The 18,347-nt window shown below is 41.6% G+C and overlaps 1 protein-coding gene across 1 annotated transcript in view; it reads right to left on the bottom strand.

Annotated features, from left to right (window-relative positions):
* Positions 1 to 381: 381 nt before the first annotated feature.
* The window catches only part of LUC7L (LUC7 like), a 29,461-nt gene continuing 11,495 nt past the window's right edge, over positions 382 to 18,347 (bottom strand). Inside the window, exons 5-9 of the mRNA XM_069733930.1 lie at positions 7,573 to 7,716; positions 4,984 to 5,160; positions 2,319 to 2,407; positions 1,975 to 2,160; positions 382 to 670 (exon numbers count right to left, since the gene is read on the bottom strand). Of these exons, the coding sequence (XP_069590031.1) occupies positions 1,998 to 2,160; positions 2,319 to 2,407; positions 4,984 to 5,160; positions 7,573 to 7,716 (573 nt within the window). The 3' untranslated portion in view covers positions 382 to 670; positions 1,975 to 1,997. The remainder of the gene's footprint in view (positions 671 to 1,974; positions 2,161 to 2,318; positions 2,408 to 4,983; positions 5,161 to 7,572; positions 7,717 to 18,347) is intronic.

The following is an 18,347-nucleotide window of genomic DNA, read 5'->3' as shown; positions in this document are numbered from 1 at the left end:
CTTCAGCGAACACCATCTATTTTATTACTACTTAGAAAGTGTAAACAAAAGGTGAGAAAAGTGAGTAAAAAGATGCGACATCCTACAAATCTCCATGAATCCATTCTTATATCTGCAAGGTAAAATTCTAACACTAACATCTAGTGGATAGGGTTTATTTTTTTAGCCAAATTTCTGAGCTTTCTAATAGATTATACTAACACACAAACCTGGTATCTTTACATCTATTATACAAGAAAAAAAATTGACAAGGATGAATTGATGACCATATATAACTTGGATGTGGCAAGATATTCAGTTTCTCTTCACACAGAGCTTTTTTGGTATCTTATACTCCCATCTACCTCTCCTAAAATAAAACACACAAGCACGATGAACAAACTCTGTACACTTAATATTTTAATTATCCTCCAACTATTTTTCAAAAAACTGAGGGCAAGCAGAATCGAGTTGAGTAACATTTGCTATTTTGAAAAAACAAAAAAAAGAAAATTAAGTTTATCAAAGGTGAGTTTTCCGTAAGAAAAAAAAGCTTTATTATCATTTGTAGAACAATGCTCGATTACTTAAAAATACAACACAAAGAATGTTATTTGAAGTACTGCAAGTTCCCAATATGCAAAATCAGACTTCATGACTGAAACACGGTAGTTGTGTGATTCCAGCAGATCTAAAATACAAAGAAAAAAAAAAAAAGTTCAATGTAGCTTAAAGTAAAACAGGAAGCAATGATCAAGGTAATAACTATGCTGCATACCTCCATGAAGAAATTAAAGGGGTTTTCTACTACTAGGACAACACCTTCTTATATTCTATATTTTCCCTTGTAAAATAGATTGATTGAGCTTTGTGGGAGACACAAAATAATAATCTGGTAGTTGTGATTATTTTAGCGCTGAAATCTCATCTCTCGAGATCACCATCAGCGCATGCGCCGCCCCCGGTGGCGGCCATATTCCCAGAGACCAGTGCACGTGGAACCCTGGAAGTGCCGGGGGTCTGCCGACATTTTGCGACAGACCAGAGCCCCGGGCAGCGCCGGACACCCACACAGCACCGCTGGGCACCTGGCAGCAGCACAAGAACCCCGCAGCAGCACAAGATCCCCACAGCAGCGCGCCACACATCAGAGCCATCACTCATCCCTGCCTGCGGCCTGGAGCATCAGCCCACTCCTGCCTCCTCTAGCAGCGACTCTGGGACCCCACTTTACTGCAGCCACCACGCCGGTAAGCAATAAGATGCAAGGATAATAAGAAGCACAGATTATAAGAATAACCACCAATTTATTAAAAAAAAATTTTTTCTTATTTTTCTCCTCAAAATTTGGGGTGCGTCTTATAATCCAAAAAATATGGAAATTCCTGGAGAGCGTCCATCAACTGGGTGGATGTTATGATGGGGTTTTACTTGACTATGGAAAGGATTCGGTGATAAACTACGAGTGTTATCTTCTGAGGACATCCATGCCTTTTTGAGTTTCCAAAATTACCAGTACTTTTTTTTTTTACGGAATGTTCCAAACTGTTCATTTAGCCACTCCAGACATCTCTGCTCTCTCTCTGGTGGATTTTTTATAGCCTAATCATGGTCTGTTTTGCTTCCACTGAGAGCCCCTTTGACTACATGCACACCTGGAATCAGCTATAGACCTTTTACCTGCTTAATTGAGTTTCAGAGAAAACCTCTCTAGGTGATTGCCAGCCAATCAAGGAAAGCAGTGTGGGAAGAATCTACTATAGTCTCATTTCTGTTGAATCTCCAAACTACATGCTCTCTGAAACACTGGACCAATTCAGAGAAAGATATACCTGGATGCAGTCGTGCAGCCAAGCTTTGATTTATGCTACCGGTGATTTGGCAACATGAATCAAGTACTAGGTTCCCTTTAACAATTTTTGAGTCAGACTAAAAAAACAAAAAACAAAAACAACAAAACACTAAATCAATATTCCACTATACCAGTGGCAGTACCTATTTCAGCTGCTCTATAGTAGTTATTTTCTTGAACGTTCCCTATCACGTGAACTGCCATGGTGGCTTTTGTTACGACTTCCTGAGCGGCTACGATGATGCCTATGCCGCTCCCTTGACCTGGATCTTCTCTTGTCACGAGAAGCTGATCGCGATCTTCGTCTCCTTTTCTCTCTGGACCGGGAACTGCAATTAAAAACAACCACATTTCAGAGGGAAAAAAAAAATCCTTAAAACTGTATACGCTATATGCAAATATGTATATTTTATTTTAGCTGGTTTCCTTTTGGGAATTAGGTGTATGGTAAACTCCAATGGTCCAGAAACTTGTTTTTAACACCTACCGCTTCCCTGGCCTCTCATCGCGGTCTCGTTCCTCGCGTCTCCGCAAGCGTTCCTGGTTTCGTTTCTCCTGCTTGCTTGCAACTGTTTTCTAAATTGAAGGGTAAATACAAAACATGAACTTGGGCAATATGCTATAAATGACTGATCAGTAGGAGTTTGACCTCTGGTACTCCTAATGAATTAGGGTGCTTTTCTTGTGTATTGCCACACACCCCATTCACAAAGATGAATAGACAATCTACAGCCATGGACAAGCCATAAATGCATGTTATAGCAAAAGTCTCAAACTGTTACCATTTCAGTTTAGCCATAATCAGATTAGGCATATCTACAGTGGTAAGTAAAAGTTTGGGCACCCCTGATCATAATTACTGTTATTGTGAACAGTTTAGCAATTGAAGACGTAATGATCTCCAAAAGGCCTAAAGTTAAAGATGAGTCAGTATGATTACAGTGATACCTCATTCATTTTATTTTTTTTGTGTTTTGTCGCTGTTACATAATAAAAACTTTTATAGAAAAAATATTTTTGCATCGGTTTATTCTGAGAGCTATAACTTATTTTTCTGTTGATGGAGCTGTATGGTGGCTTGTTTTTTTGCGGGACAAGATTATGTTTTCAACAGTAACATGTTTATTTATATTTTTTTTATTGTGCTTTATTCCAATTTTTGATTGGGGAAATGATGATAAAGAATTGTTTTTTGCCCTTTTTTTTAGTTTTTATGGTGTTCACTAAACTGGGTTGGGGTATGGGGTTAACTAGTTGTACAGTTTTATAAATTGGGTCGTTCCAGACACAGCGTTACCAAATATGTGTACTTTTATTGTTTATATATATTTTTTTCATAATATTTATTTACGGGTACAACATTTTTTTTTTTTTTAAACTTTTTTACTTTGTCCCACTATTGGACTTTCATTTTTTGCAGGCCGATTGCTTGTATAGCATAGAAATCCAGGAGCATCCTTAGGCAATGCAAACTGTTAGCGTGGCATTGACAGGCAAACTTGCTGATCATGCTCGGAGCATGAGCGAGCAATTTTGCTAGCTCTGCTGACCAGGATGTCGTCATGATGACATCGGATCACCAGGCAACGATCGGGACCCCGCAAGGACGTTACAGGGCCTCCGGATTCAAGGGCAGAGGGGCTGTCTTCTCTCTGTCTGCTCCCGAAACGCTGCGATCGATTGCGGGTGCCGGGAGTGGTGTGGGACTGCTCCTGGCATGGAGTACCAGGTGTCAGCTGTCAGAGTCAGCTGACACCCGCCATCTGTGCATTCAAGGCCCTGGTCACAGGGACGTATTGGGAAGGAAAGGGGTTAAAATGTAGAAGATGAAAATATATACAGTTAGGTCAATATATATTTGGACAGAGACAACATTTTTCTAATTTTGGTTATAGACATTACCACAATGAATTTTAAAGGGACTCTGCCACCCCCTCCAGCCGTTAGAAACTAAAAGCCACCTTGAGCAGCAGTAATAAAGCCACCTTGTGCACTGTGAATAAAGCATAACACACTGCGGGGCTGGGATTCACAAGCTGGGTAACCGCACAGGCGCAGTCTGCGAGACTGCATCTGAGGTCAGACGGGCAGCGCTCACTGCGCCTGCCCCTGGCAGAACTAAACAGCGCGGGCGCCGGATTTGATTGGAAAACAGTGCGGAGGGGGCGGCGCCCGGCGCTGAAGAAGCTTTGAGTGACGTAAGTGTGGCGTGTGCAGCAGGGGGGTTAAGATCTGCCTCCACGACTAAAGAAAGGTATTTTTGCGAAATTATAAAACGCTTTATTTCTGCTTTGACTGCACCAATAACTAAAAGAGCCACCTTGTCAGAATGCAGCATTACTGCTGCACAAGGTGGCTCTTTTAGTTTCTAACGGCTGGAGGGGGTGACAGAGGCCCTTTAAACAAAACAATTCAGATGCAGTTGAAGTTCAGACTTTCAGCTTTCATTTGAGGGTATCCACATTAAAATTGGATGAAGGGTTTAGGAGTTTCAGCTCCTTAACATGTGCCACCCTGAATTGTTTTGTTTAAAATTCATTGTGGTAATGTCTATAACAAAAATTAGAAAAAATGTTGTCTCTGTCCAAAATATATATATATATATATATATATATATATATATATATATATATATATATATATATATATATATATATATATATATATATATATATGCATATATATATATATATATGCATATGCATGTATGTAACTGTACATCTCCACCTAGATAGATATATCTATATCTATATATGTGTGTGTATATATATCTATCTATATATATTTATTTTTATTTTTTTTCCGCCTAAAATACAAAGAAGACATGTCATCTTTAACTTTAGGCGTTTTAGAGACCATTTAATCTTCAACTTGCTTAACTGTTCGCAGTTAGTAGTAATTTTAACCAGTGGCGCCAAGACATTTACATCCATTGTAACTCTGTATCAAGAAATCTAATCTTGTGAACACATGGGTCTATAAATAGTATTTTAATACCTATAGCCCAAGGTGCTGTACACATTTCCTTAAACAAAAACTTGAATTTAATATATTTGTAAAATGTCAAACCACGTTATGAGGTTTCCTACTGTACATACATACCACAAGTGTAAGGTAATACAAATAGATGCATTTATGACATTAATACTTACTCTCATTTGCTCAAGCTTCTCTCGGATGAGAATAAAGCCTAGATGCAACTTCCCTCCAAAGTGATCAGCAAGTCGCCGATCATTGTCATGTAATCCAAGGTATGCAGAACACACCTCACAAACACGCAGCTTCTGCTGCTGAAAACTGGACGCAGGCATCGAATTACGATATTCATCCTGAGAATAATGTGGAAGCAGAGGACAATTTACAAGATAATGCATGGAAACTAGAATACAGAAGTTTCTCAATTATAAAATTACTGATTAGCTCTGTCAGCAGCAGAAAAATCAATCAGAACATGGATGTGGCTTCTGAAAGCCCCAGCAGTCAGATGGAGAAAACGAAGCTGGTGCTAAGACAGAAAATCAACAGCTAGCCATAGGGACAACGTGTTTTAGAAAATGTATCAAGGGTCCGTGTTTTGCCTAACACATGGAAGGATCCGCAGCAACCCCAAGATATAAAAAAGTGTTCATGGCCTGGACTACGGGGGCAAGCTTTCATTGTGTTCTCTCCATGTAAAAATATTATAACTTTCTTTCTATAAGTTTTAAAGAAATCTTGCCACAGAAGATTCTTTAACCCCTTCACGCTGCAGCCCGTTTTTGCTTTTGCATTTCTGTTTTTCGCTCCCCTTCTTCACAGTGCCATAACTTTTTATTTTTCAATCAAAATGGCCATGTGAAGGCTTGTTTTTGGGGGGACGAGCTGTACATTTGAACGACACCATTGGTTTTATCATGTCGTGTACTCGAAAACGGGAAAACATTTTTTTAAGTGCTGTTAACTGTTTTGGGGATTTTTTTTTTTTTTTACTATGTTCACCGAATGCTAAAACGGACCTACCATTATGATTCTACAGGTCATTACAAGTTAGTATTTAAATAGTGAAAAAATAAAATCCAAAATTTGCTAGAAAAACGAAAACAAAACAAAATTGCGGAATTTTCCGAGACCCATAGTGTGTCTATTTTTCGTGATTTGTAGATGGGTGGGGGCTTATTTTTTTGTGTGCTGACCTGACGTTTTTAATTATACCATTTTGTTGTGGATACGATCTTTTGATCACTCATTATTGCATTTTAATGCAAGGTTCCAGCGACCAAAAAACATAAGTTTTGACTTTTTTTACACTACACCATTTACTGATCAGATTAATTCTTTTTATAGCTTAATAGATTGGGCGGTTCTGAGAGCGGCGACACCAAATATGTGTAGGTTTGATTTCTTTTTTTATTGTTTAATTTTGAATGGAGCGAATGGAGGGGGTGATTTGAAATTATATATACACTTTTTTTTTTTTTTTTTTTAACTTTTTGCATGCTTCAATAGTCTCCATGGGAGACTAGAAGCTGTAATAACCCGGTCACCTCTACTACACACAGGCATTGATCAGATCGCCTGTATGTAGCAGAAATGCTAACTTGAATTGAGCGCCAACCACCAGGCGGCACTCATAACAATCCGGAAATGACAACCATAGAGGTATACTGGAGACCTCTGGTTGTCATGCCGACCCATCAGGGACCTGCTATCATGTGACAAGGTCACCAATGGGCAGGATTACTGACGCGCTTCCAGCGCGATCATATTAAATGCCACTGTCAGCAATTGACAGCGGCATTTAACAGGTTCACTGCTGCGGGTGGATCACGATTCCACCCACGGCTGTTAGGGGCACGTGTCAGCTGATTAAAACAGCCGACATGTGCCAGAAAAGAGGAGGGCTCAGCGCCGGAGCCCACATCAAAGGGAGGGACACGACATGCGTCGTATTAGTACGGCACATGCCGTGAGGGGGTTAATTTGCGTTCATACTGTAAACTTTCACAAGGAGCATGAACTTTGTACAATATATTACACTAAATTTTCATTCGCACACACTTACCAGTGCAACTTACATATAAAGTTAGGCCTTTCTAGTATTTCACAAGAAAACCTCCAAAATATACCTGAAAATATTTTACAGAGGATCATCACAAAAAAAGCTCTGCTGGAAGTTTACATGGATGAAAATGGCACAAGTATCAAATAATGAGCAATGCAAGAGGCAATGGTAACAACGTATTCAACAAAAGTGTTAGGGTATGTGCAGACGATCAGTAAACGCTGCGGGTTGGATGTGGTGTACTTGTGCAGTGTCCAACCCGCAGAATCCAGATGTTACAGCATAGTGGATGGGATTTCAAGAAATCCCATGTCCACTATGCGTCCAGAGAGGCCCGCGGCGCACCCGTGGGGACAGACATGTGGCGCGTCTTCCCAGACTACAACACGTCTCCACAAGAGGAATTTCGCCCATACGATGTATTGGACGCTGTGAATCCACAAGATTCAGTGAACACATGCGGATTTACCTGCGTTCAGTAGACGGCAGCGCTTTGGACGCAGCGAACATGCGTTGCGTTCAAAGCGCTGCCAGTTCTGGATCGTGGGTACATAGCCTTACACAACATTTCCTTCATATATCAGCACCATATACAGCCACAATACTTATGGCATTATTTTACCATTCAATACAAAACTTACAGTAAGTGTAATTGAAACAGCCAATATGCACAAAGAGTCATATGTAATAAATTACCCACCTCAGCCTCTCGTTTCCTGGCCTTCACCCTCTCCATCTCCATCAGGATTCTTTGTGATTCATCAACATTCCCTTCGGCTCCCAGTTGTTCAGCTTTGGCCAACAATTTTCCAATCTCCTCATTCAATTCATGAACTTTTTCAGCCTAAAAAAAAAAATTACATGAACGTCAACAACTAAGAAAGAAAAACTCTAAGCAAATGATTTTTATAAGCAGACATTTGGGTAAACCTACAACCTCTCTTAAGTTGAATTTCAAAAATGCAATAAAAAAAAATTAAATAAAAGTAACTGATCAGTGACGTTAAAGAAAATTTGTCAGTAAGATGAACCCTCCTAAGCCGTCTATATGGGCATGTAGGTCACAGGAAGCTGAATAACATAATAAGGAATGTCCAGCTTTACCGAATCCGTAAAAAAGAATTTTCTTTTTCTGACTTGTCATGATTAGGGGAGCTTAGTCTCCAGAAACGCGTTGAGATTCTTACCCATATGGTTCGTGCTGAAGTCTGTATCCTCCATGTTTAAAGTTTGTGAATAAAGAAAATTCTTTTTTACGGATTCGGTGAAGCTGGACATTCCTTCTTTTTTTTACTTTATACGCCTGGACACAGCGGGTCCGTGCTCCCGAAGATTGGTTTATGCATCACGGGTGAGCTGGCTTATTTTTCCTCTTTCTGAATAAAATAATACCTTGAGATCTGTGATCAGATGTCCAATTCCAGAGAAATCCAAGTTTTTATTATATGTAAATGAGCTGCTCAGGATTATGGTCCGAACACTGATCTGCATGAGAATCTGCCTCCCGAGATTATTTTACATGGAGGCATTACTAGTGTGATGTATTATGTGCACCCCCTCTGCTCTCCCGACCTCACTGCAGAGCTGTGTGTGATTATACCTGACACATCTGCATGTTCTTCTCAGCTCCAGCCTCCATCTCACAAGCAGACAGGGCTGCAATATTGTTGCATCTCTATTGCTACAGCCGACAACGGTATGTGCCCATGATCAAAAACTGCTATGGTTTTGATACTGCGTATTTATGCAGCATCAAACCTGCAGCGACAGCAGAGTGGATGGAATTTCTTGAAATCCCATATCCACTATGCGTGCAGTCGCCTGCAGATCACCCGCGGACACTGACATGCAGCGCGTCTATCAAGACAGCAGCATGTCAATTTCTCTTGCGTAGAAGCTAGTCTCAGCAAGGGAAATTACATCAATAGAATGTTTTGAATGTGACAAATTCGTATAGTTCAGTCAACATGCAGATTTACCTGCGTTCAATAGAAGGCAGCATTTTGGAGGCAGCAAACATACGCTGCGTCCAAAGAGATGATAGTTCCGGATTGTGGGCACCCAGCCCAACTTGTTTGTAAGATGTTCAGTTCTACCTTTCTATTTTAGTTACATGACTCACACTTTTCTTTTTAAATAATCTCTGTGGGCAGATCAGTGTCCGGCCCATAGTCTGCAGAAGACCCTCGTGCTTGTTACCGTACATCTCCTATGAACTCTTGCCGCATGATAATTTCTGCTACACATAGCAGGGCTGAAGCACTGTTATGTGCAGCACAAGTGATCAGATAATCACAGCTTCAAGTCCCGTAAGTGGACTATTGAAGCAAGCAAAAAGTCGGAAAAAAGTTTTTAAAAAATATTTTAAAAAAACTTAAGATATGACGTTCAAATTGACCCTTTTTCCCTCATTCAAAATACAAAAAATACATACACATATTTGGTATCGCTGCGTTCAGAAACGCCCTACCAAAATATAAAAACACTTAAAGGGAGGGTGCCGTGATTTTAGTTTTTGTATTAATAATTATTGATTATATAATCAATTATTTTTAATACAAAAGTAAATGTACTACTTTAATACTTTTTTATTTATTCATTTTTACTTTTGCCACTGGAGGCCGCCATTTTCATTAGTGTGGGTGTAGTGTCTGGGCACGACACTTGCACACCTCACTTACGGCAGCCATGGGCATAGGAGCCAACAGTCGGGCTCCGACCGCTTCTCCTGCCTCTCAGCTGTGACTTGGGCACGCCCCCTGGGCTGCTACGTCCCAGCTGTGAGAGGAGATCGCGGCCATTTTGTTTTTTTCCTCTGTCATCGCACACACAGCTCAGTGTCTGCGATCATAGCAGGAGCTGCCAGGGAGAAGCTGCTGCTGGGAGCGAGGTTCAGGGTGAGTATCTGCAGCCAGGAGCTGTGATTGCAGCCTGTACTTATTATTACAGCACAGGCTGCAATCACTGCTCACTGCCGTTCAGAGCAGGGAGATGTCACACTGCTCTGCCCTGAACATGATTCAGCACTTCCTGGGAGAGGACTGAAGGTAAGTACAGAGTTTTTATTTTCTTATGCATCTACCACTGCTACCTGTCCCTATATACCACTGCTACCTGCTCCTATATACCACTGCTACTTGCCCCTATATACCACTGCTACCTGCTCCTATATACCACTGCTACCTGTCCCTATATACCACTGTACCACTGCTACCAGCCCTTATATACCACTGCTACCTGCCCCTATATACCACTGCTACCTGCTCCTATATACCACTGCTACCTGTCCCTATATACCACTGCTACCAGCCCTTATATACCACTGCTACCTGCCCCTATATACCACTGCTACCTGCTCCTATATACCACTGCTACCTGCCCCTATATACCACTGCTACCTGCTCCTATATACCACTGCTACCTGCTCCTATATACCACTGCTACCTGCCCCTATATACCACTGCTACCTGCCCCTATATACCACTGCTACCTGCTTCTATATACCACTGCTACCTGCTCCTATATACCACTGCTACCTGCCCCTATATACCATCTACCACTGCTGCCTGCCTCTATATACCATCTACCACTGCTACCTCTGTCCTGTGTAGCTAATCTAGTCCTGTGTAGCTAATCCTGTCCTGTGTACAGTATCACACAAGATAGGATTAGATACACGGCGCAGCACAGTATCACACAGGACAGGATTAGATACACGGCTCAGCAGTCAGTATCTAATCCTCTCCTATGCACTCCTCTCCCCCCTGCGTGTCTTTCCCCATTGTGGTTTATTATTTTTGTTGTGGGAAATGAGGGAGTCGAGGATTATGCGTTCGGTATGGTATAAAAAAAGATTAATAAAGGACTTTATTCTGGCCGAGTCTTTATTTACAATACATGTGAGATCTATGTGGCGGCATTATGGGTGATCTATATGGCGGTATTATGTGAGAAGCATATGGTGGTATGTGAGAACACTGGCGGTATTATGTGTGATCTATATGGTGGTATGTGAGAACACTGGCGGTATTATGTGTGATCTATATGGCGGTATTATGTGAGAACACTGGCGGTATTATGTGTGATCTATATGGTGGTATTATGTGAGAACTGTATGACAGTATTGTGTGATCTATTTGATAGTATTGTGTGTGATCTATATGGCGGTATTATGTGAGAACACTGGCGGTATTATGTGTGATCTATATGGCGGTATTATGTGAGAACACTGGCGGTATTATGTGTGATCTATATGGTGGTATTATGTGAGAACTGTATGACAGTATTGTGTGATCTATTTGATAGTATTGTGTGTGATCTATATGGCGGTATTATGTGAGAACACTATGGCAGTATTATCTTCAGAAAGCGGACCCATTCTATGGTGGTTCTGGCTGAGCACCTGCACGCGGGTCTGGGGTAATAGAGGGGACAGCGTGACCTCCAGTTAGGTGTAGTCAGGGGAAGGCTGGTGAGGCAGCTGAAGAGAGGGGTCTCATTTTTATCGTTACTATATGGCTACATTTCCTTCCCAGCGTCACCCCAGACTGCGCCTGTCGCCTCGCTTTTACATATTGCCAGGACAGGATGGAGAAGACAGGATCTGAGGAGGGGAATGGGGTCTGCATGCAAAGTCTGGATCAGACCAGGCCATCAATCCGCAGAAATGTTTCCTGGATTTCTGTGGAGCAGACGGTCCATCCATGTGTATAAAAGACAGCGCCCTATGTACAATCCCTGGCTGCTCCGCGCACTGAACAGGGGGCCCCTATAGACCAGCACACTGCTCTCCTGAAATACTCTGTGCTGCTGTCACCCTGCTCCCTCCACCACATATCTCCCAGAATCCTTGCTGCTTGCCATCCTTGGTGACTGTCTACTTGTCAGTATAAGGCTGCCGTCACACTAGCAGTATTTGGTCAGTATTTTACCTCAGTATTTGTAAGCCAAAACCAGGAGTGGGTGATAAATGCAGAAGTGGTGCATATGTTTCTATGATACTTTTCCTCTATTTGTTCCACTCCTGGTTTTTGCTTACAAATACTGAGGTAAAATACTGACCAAATACTGATAGTGTGACGGCAGCCATACTCTGCAGTCACCAACAAAATGGCTGCTCACTGGGTTCCTGAATATCATCCTCTCTAATCCCTTAGCAAACACCCATAAGGGGAGGAGAGGAGACATCACACAGGTCAGCACACTCCGCCCATAATTACAGCAGTGCAGTAATGTGAGCTATTTGTACACTAGGTTTTTATGAAATTTCAGCAGCTGCTCCCCCTAGTGTTTAAAAGTGGAAATTCCAAAACTTTTCAAATTATTTTTCATATTTTACTAAATTATAAACAAATGATAATATTTTTTAAGAAAATGTAATCATTAATTCTTTACATTTTTACAATTTCTGAAATTTTTTGATGGCACCTTCCCTTTAATCTGATCGGTAAACAGTGCAAAAAGAAATCAAAAACGCCAGAATTAAAGTTTTTTGGATTGCCTCAACATTGAAATAAAATGCAATAATAGGCGATCAAAACATCTTCTCTACCCCAAAATGATAGCAATAAAAACGTCAGCTCGGCATGCAAAACAATAAGCCTTCACAAAGCTCCAGATACCGAAAAACGGAGACGCTACGGGTCTTGGAAAATGGGGCCATTTTTTTTGTGTAACAAACTTTGGATTTTTTTCACAGCTTAACCCTCCGTCACATACAACTGATCTGACAGGCGCTTCTCTTTTACTTTCATTTCTCCTTCCTCACCAGATTGTGAGGAAACCCCCTCCCTCCAGGTAGTCTCCTGTCTCTTGAAGGTCTGTGAAACCTGATATCACAGTTGGATTTCAGAGCTTCAGGGGAGAGGATATAGCTGCACAGATCTCTCAGGCTCATTGTATGTGAATACGTCACATTCAGTAAGGTTGGTATTTTATGTTTTTATTCATCACAATAGTTTATTTAGCTTGTTTTATGAATGTATAGCACAAAATGTGAGGATATTTCATAGAAATAAGGGAGATTTTATAAAAGAAAGTGTGCTGATCAGGCATATACAGTAGTTCCCTAACATATTCCTTCTCTTGCTTCAGATTATCTGCTGAAATGGAGAGGAAAATGTACAATTTATCCAAACAACTTGATGTTGAGGAAGTAACAAACATGCTGTTAGATGATAGAGACCTCACACTGAATGAGGATTTAGGAGAGGAAAGTGAGATTGATTCTCATGATGAGGTGGAAGAATGTGTCCTGGATTCTGAAACAGAGCAAGATGGTGACAGTGGTGAGGATGAAGAAGTTGGATCATATTATATTGGAAAAGATAAAAATACTAAATGGAACAATGGTCATATTTTTTGCTATGTTGAATTTGGGTGGTATAAATTCACAAGTAATTTATCTTGAAAACAAGCTTGAACCACTCCGTAGACGATTGTATCTGAAAAAATTGGCCCATGAACTAGTACTTGGAGAGCTACGCAGGAGAAGCGTGAAAACAATCGGTATCCCCTCTCGCCTTCAAGTTCAGCTCAAAAGGTTCCTCCCAGAAGATGATGGTGAAAAGTCACCATCTGCACCACCTCACAAAAGAAGGAGATGCACCACCTGCCAAACGGAAAGCGGAACCAGAAGGCTTTCAAATTATGAATGTCTCAAATGTCATAAAGCAATTTGCCTGACACATGCAAAAATGGTGTGTAATTCTTGCTATTTGCTCTGCAAGTGTGACTTTTCTGGGGAAACCTCAGCATCTACTTCTGATTGAATATGTTTTTAATAGTACTTAAGGTACCTTAAAATTAAGTTCGTGTTCAAAAATTTTCTTTGTACATTTTTTTGAGAGAGTCGAACTGGGGACTATTTGGCGGGAGTTTTGAAAAGTTTGTATTTCATAGTTATTAGTTTTATGTTAAGTAAATGGTTTTTTTTGCAACTGATTATGTGTAGTCTCTTTTATTACATCCCTATGAAGGTCACTGATCACTTTTAGAGCACTGAAATTGCAAACATTAGATATTATAGGTATTTTTCCAGCAGGCGCCTGACAGGCACATAGTATGTGAACTCGTTAGTCCGAATATTGTATGTGACGGAGGGTTAAAAAAAAAAAAAAAAAAAAAGAACATAGACATGTTTGGTATCTGCGAACTCGTAATGGCCTGGAGAATCTTAACGGCAGGTCAGTTTTAGCATTTAGGGTATGTTCACACTGGGCATTTTTTGCTGCTTTTTTATGACATTTTTCAGCTGTGTTTTAAAGTACCAGCAAAGCCCACGAGATTTAAGAAATCTCATGCGCACATGTTTGTTTTTTTTTGGTCATCAGGATTTTTGCTTTGCAGCATTTTTTGACAGAGCATGTCACTTCTTTCTTGAACGGATGGTGAAAATTTTTATTTTGCATATACGCAGGTTGACATTTACAGCCCATTTGCTGCAGAAAAGTCAAGGACAGCCGGATGTGACCTCACAGTCAGCTCTGCTACCTCTACAAGGAAGGCTGCATGATGCGTCCATACAGCCTGCCATCCAGCAGAGACACTGAGCAGCGGACTCAAACCGAATGGGGGGCCCGATAATACAGTGTTTGCCATGCTGTCATGTGCACGCCAGTGCGACAGGCACCACTTCTGATGGGCGGTGAAACCATCCTGAGATCACCATCAGCACATGCGCCGCCCCCGGCGGCGGCCATATTCCCGGAGACCAGCGTAAGTGGAACCCTGGAAGTGCTGGGGCTCTGGCCTGTCGCAAAATGTCGGCAGAGCCCCGGGCAGCGCCGGACACCCACACAGCACCGCTGGGCACCGGACACACCCGCAGCAACCGCCGGGCATCTGGAGACACCCGTGGCAGCAGCACAAGAACCCCGCAGCAGCGCGCCACACATCGGAGCCCCCACTCATCCTTGCCTGCTGCCTGGAGCATCACCCCACTCCTGCCTCCTCCAGCAGCGACCTTGGGACCCTGCTTCACTGCAGCCACCACCCCCGGTAAGCAATAAGATACAAGGATTATAAAAAGCACCACCAATAAAAAATATTTTCTTATTTTTCTCCTCAAAATTTGGGGTGCCGTCTTAAAATCCGAAAAATACGGTATCTCTGAACTAATGTCCCAATATCTTCCCTCACGTAATCTCTGGTCCTCCCAAGACCTCCTTCTCTCCTCCACACTTTTTCAACCCTCACCTAATCTCCTCCAAGACTTCTCCCGAATATCCCCCATTCTCTGGAATTCTGTGCCCCAACACGTTCGACTATCAACTACGTTCGGATCCTTCAGAAGGAACCTGAAAACCCACCTCTTCAGGATATTTTACAGCCGGCAATGACCCCGCTGCCTCCTCACCACTCGCCAACACCGGGAGCTGCTGCAACCCCCCAACCTACAGTCTCCTTCCCCACCATCCTGTAGAATGTAAACCCGCAAAGGCAGGGTCCTCACCCCTCTGTATCAGTCTAGATTGCTTACTGTAAGTGATATCTGTAACTCTGTATGTAACCCTTTCTCATGTACAGCACCATGGAATCAATTGTGCTATATAAATAATTACTTGAAATAGATCACTCTGTAATGACTATATAATATACGAGTTTCACTTTTTGTATTGAAGAACTGAAGTAAATTAACTTTTTGATGATATTCTAATTTTATGAGAAGCACCTGTATTTGATTCAATACTGGGGATAGCAGGGGTGCTGAGGTAAGAAGAGGCTGCTCACACCGGCTGTCCACCTAAAGGACAGTACTGCACATGCTCAGAGGCTCCTGCCGTCACATTCTAGTTCAGGCTTCTATAAGGATAACAATGCAGCATCCATTTTAATTCTACAGTAAATAGCTCACTAGATAAAACTATTCTGATTTGATGTTAAAAACATTTAGGAATTTATAACATTTGCTTTAGGTTTTTTTCTATTCATGGAGAACCCCTTTAAGTGTAGTATGCTTCTTAATAAATTTGGCACATCCTTTTCCACCATTAATTCATTAAGACTGGTGTGTAAAGATTATTATAAATACACTGTATTCACAATCTTATTAATAATGATCCTGAAAGAACACACTGCAAGATGGTCTAATACATATCAATTTGCTATAAAAACAATTTAATAAAGTCATACTGGTGTCTTCATCAGTCCCATAGATTATGAGTACCGCAGTGGCACACTTGGGTAGCCACGGCTCCATTCTAACATGGTATTTCAGAGCTCTGATCTCAGGATCAGTGCGGTCCCAGTAGTTGGAACCCAGAGCAATTAACTAATCACTTGTCCTAGGTTATCGTCAATGTACCAAATTAATTAGCGCTGCAAATTTATTAAATATGCCTTAGTTAAATAGATTCATTAACAACCTCTTGCACAGCTACATCGAAAAATAATGTAAATTTGTGTCACCAATTTTCTAAGTAAACATTTTTAAAGGTGCTATTGACATGAAATTCACCAGATGTTGGTATCACCCTATCTAATCCACACAGGCAAAGAAATAAAATCACAGATGTCCATAAATTATCTGTAATAATGAGAACTAGAGATGAAAATGGAGGTATCCCTCATGCTCTACTGATGGCCAATAGTCAGTAAAATAAACAGGTTTCGTCCTGATGAAAAGGTCCTGAGTGACCTCGCAACGTGTTGACTTAAACCTGTTTTAAAGGGGAGATACTCACCTTGTTAGCTTGCTGAATGGCAACACGTAATGGGCATATAACAGCTGCTGCAGATACCAGTCAAGAAAAACAGAGATGAAAACGGAGGTATCACTCATGCGATGCTGACGGCGAATTGTCGGTACAATAAAATTCTTTTATTTTTCTGCCACCCCATTGTAACTGGATAAGAACCTATTGTGCTTGTTTTCTTTCCCAGTTTCTCCCTTCCGTTAATAATGAGAAATGACAAAGGGAAAAAGTGTGGCACACGCTTACTGAAATGCATTTATTACTTCGTACAAAAGCCTTTGCTGGTGATGACCGCTTCAAGACGCCTCCTGTATGGAGAAACTAGTTGTCACGCTGCAGCACTGCAGGTAAATGCAAACTCCACTAGATGGCAGCAGAGTGGAGAGAGGGCTGAAAATCTGCTCAGGGCAGACCAGCAGAACTGCAGCGAAGCTACCACCAGGTGGCAGCAGAATAGTCAGACAAGCCGGGTCAATACCAGAGAGTAGCGTAGTACCAAGGGGAATTCCAAACACAGAGTCAGAGGGGCGTCGAAAGGTCAGTAACGGTCCGTAGCAGAAGTACCAGAGGGAAGAGACAAAGAGTCAAGTACTGGGGAATCCAAACACAGGGACACACAGAGTCGGGGTGGGAAAAGAGGAATGAACAGACACGGGCAAGGAAAGCTAAAGCCAGCAGGACAAATCAGGGTCTCACCAGAGCCAGCTACACACGCCGTAGGCAGGAAATATAACTAGCACTGCCTGCAGGATGCAGCGCAGAGAAATAGCAGACCAGACACCGGAACGAGGAAGAGAAAGTTAACTCCTGACATGACCGGACAGGGAAAGGACAGACAAGACCCAAAACCCGGTCTGGACCCTGACACTATTTTCATGCATTGCTCAGGTGTGATTTGGGCCCATTCTTCCACTCAAACACACTTCAAATCCTAAAAGGTCCTGTGAACTCTGAGCTTAGTTCCTTCCATAAATTTTCCATTGGATTTGAGGCCGGTGATTGGCTCAGCCATTCTAGCAGCTTTATTTTCTGTGAGACCAATTGACAGTTTCCTTGGCTGTGTGTTTGAGATCATTGTCTTGCCAAAATGTCCACCTTCGTTTCATCTTCATCATCCTGGTAGATGGCAGCATATTTTTTATCAAGAATGTCTCGGTACATTAGTCCATTCATCCTTCCTTCAATGACATGAAGTTTTCAGTGCCACCTGCTGAAAAATAGCTCTACACTATGATGTTCCCACACCCAAACTTCACTGATGAAATGTGTCTTGGCTGTTTAGACTGAGTTTGCAGTGCCTTTAGGCCTTCAAACTTTGTGTGTTTTATGACATCCAAAAGGTTCAATTTTGGACTCATCTGACCAGACTATATCTCCCATATACTTGTCTAAAGGTTGTTGAGCAAACTGTAAGTGTGCTTGAACATGCTTTTTGTTTAGCAATGGAGTCTTACGTGGTGTGCATGTATGCAGGCCATGGAGGATATTACCGGGCATTATTTACAGTTTTCTTTGAAGTAACTGTACTTGCTGATTGCAGGTTTTAGTAGTTCTCTACTACAGGTGGTTAATATTACAATACTATCCTTAAGGGGTTAATATTACACCTATGAATAGAAATCCGATTAATGTGGGAACACAAGGGCCACCAAGTCACCAGGCCAAATACCAGAATACACTAACCCTGACATTCATGTTAGATCACAAACCTCAGAAACACTGTTTGCAAATGTAATTCAGCAGAATGTAATTCAATTTTTGACCGGGAAAGCGAGTCCGA

Source organism: Ranitomeya imitator, chromosome 7, assembly GCF_032444005.1.
Source record: "Ranitomeya imitator isolate aRanImi1 chromosome 7, aRanImi1.pri, whole genome shotgun sequence".
Lineage (NCBI taxonomy): Eukaryota > Metazoa > Chordata > Amphibia > Anura > Dendrobatidae > Ranitomeya > Ranitomeya imitator.
This window is presented reverse-complemented; position numbering and strand designations above follow the sequence as displayed.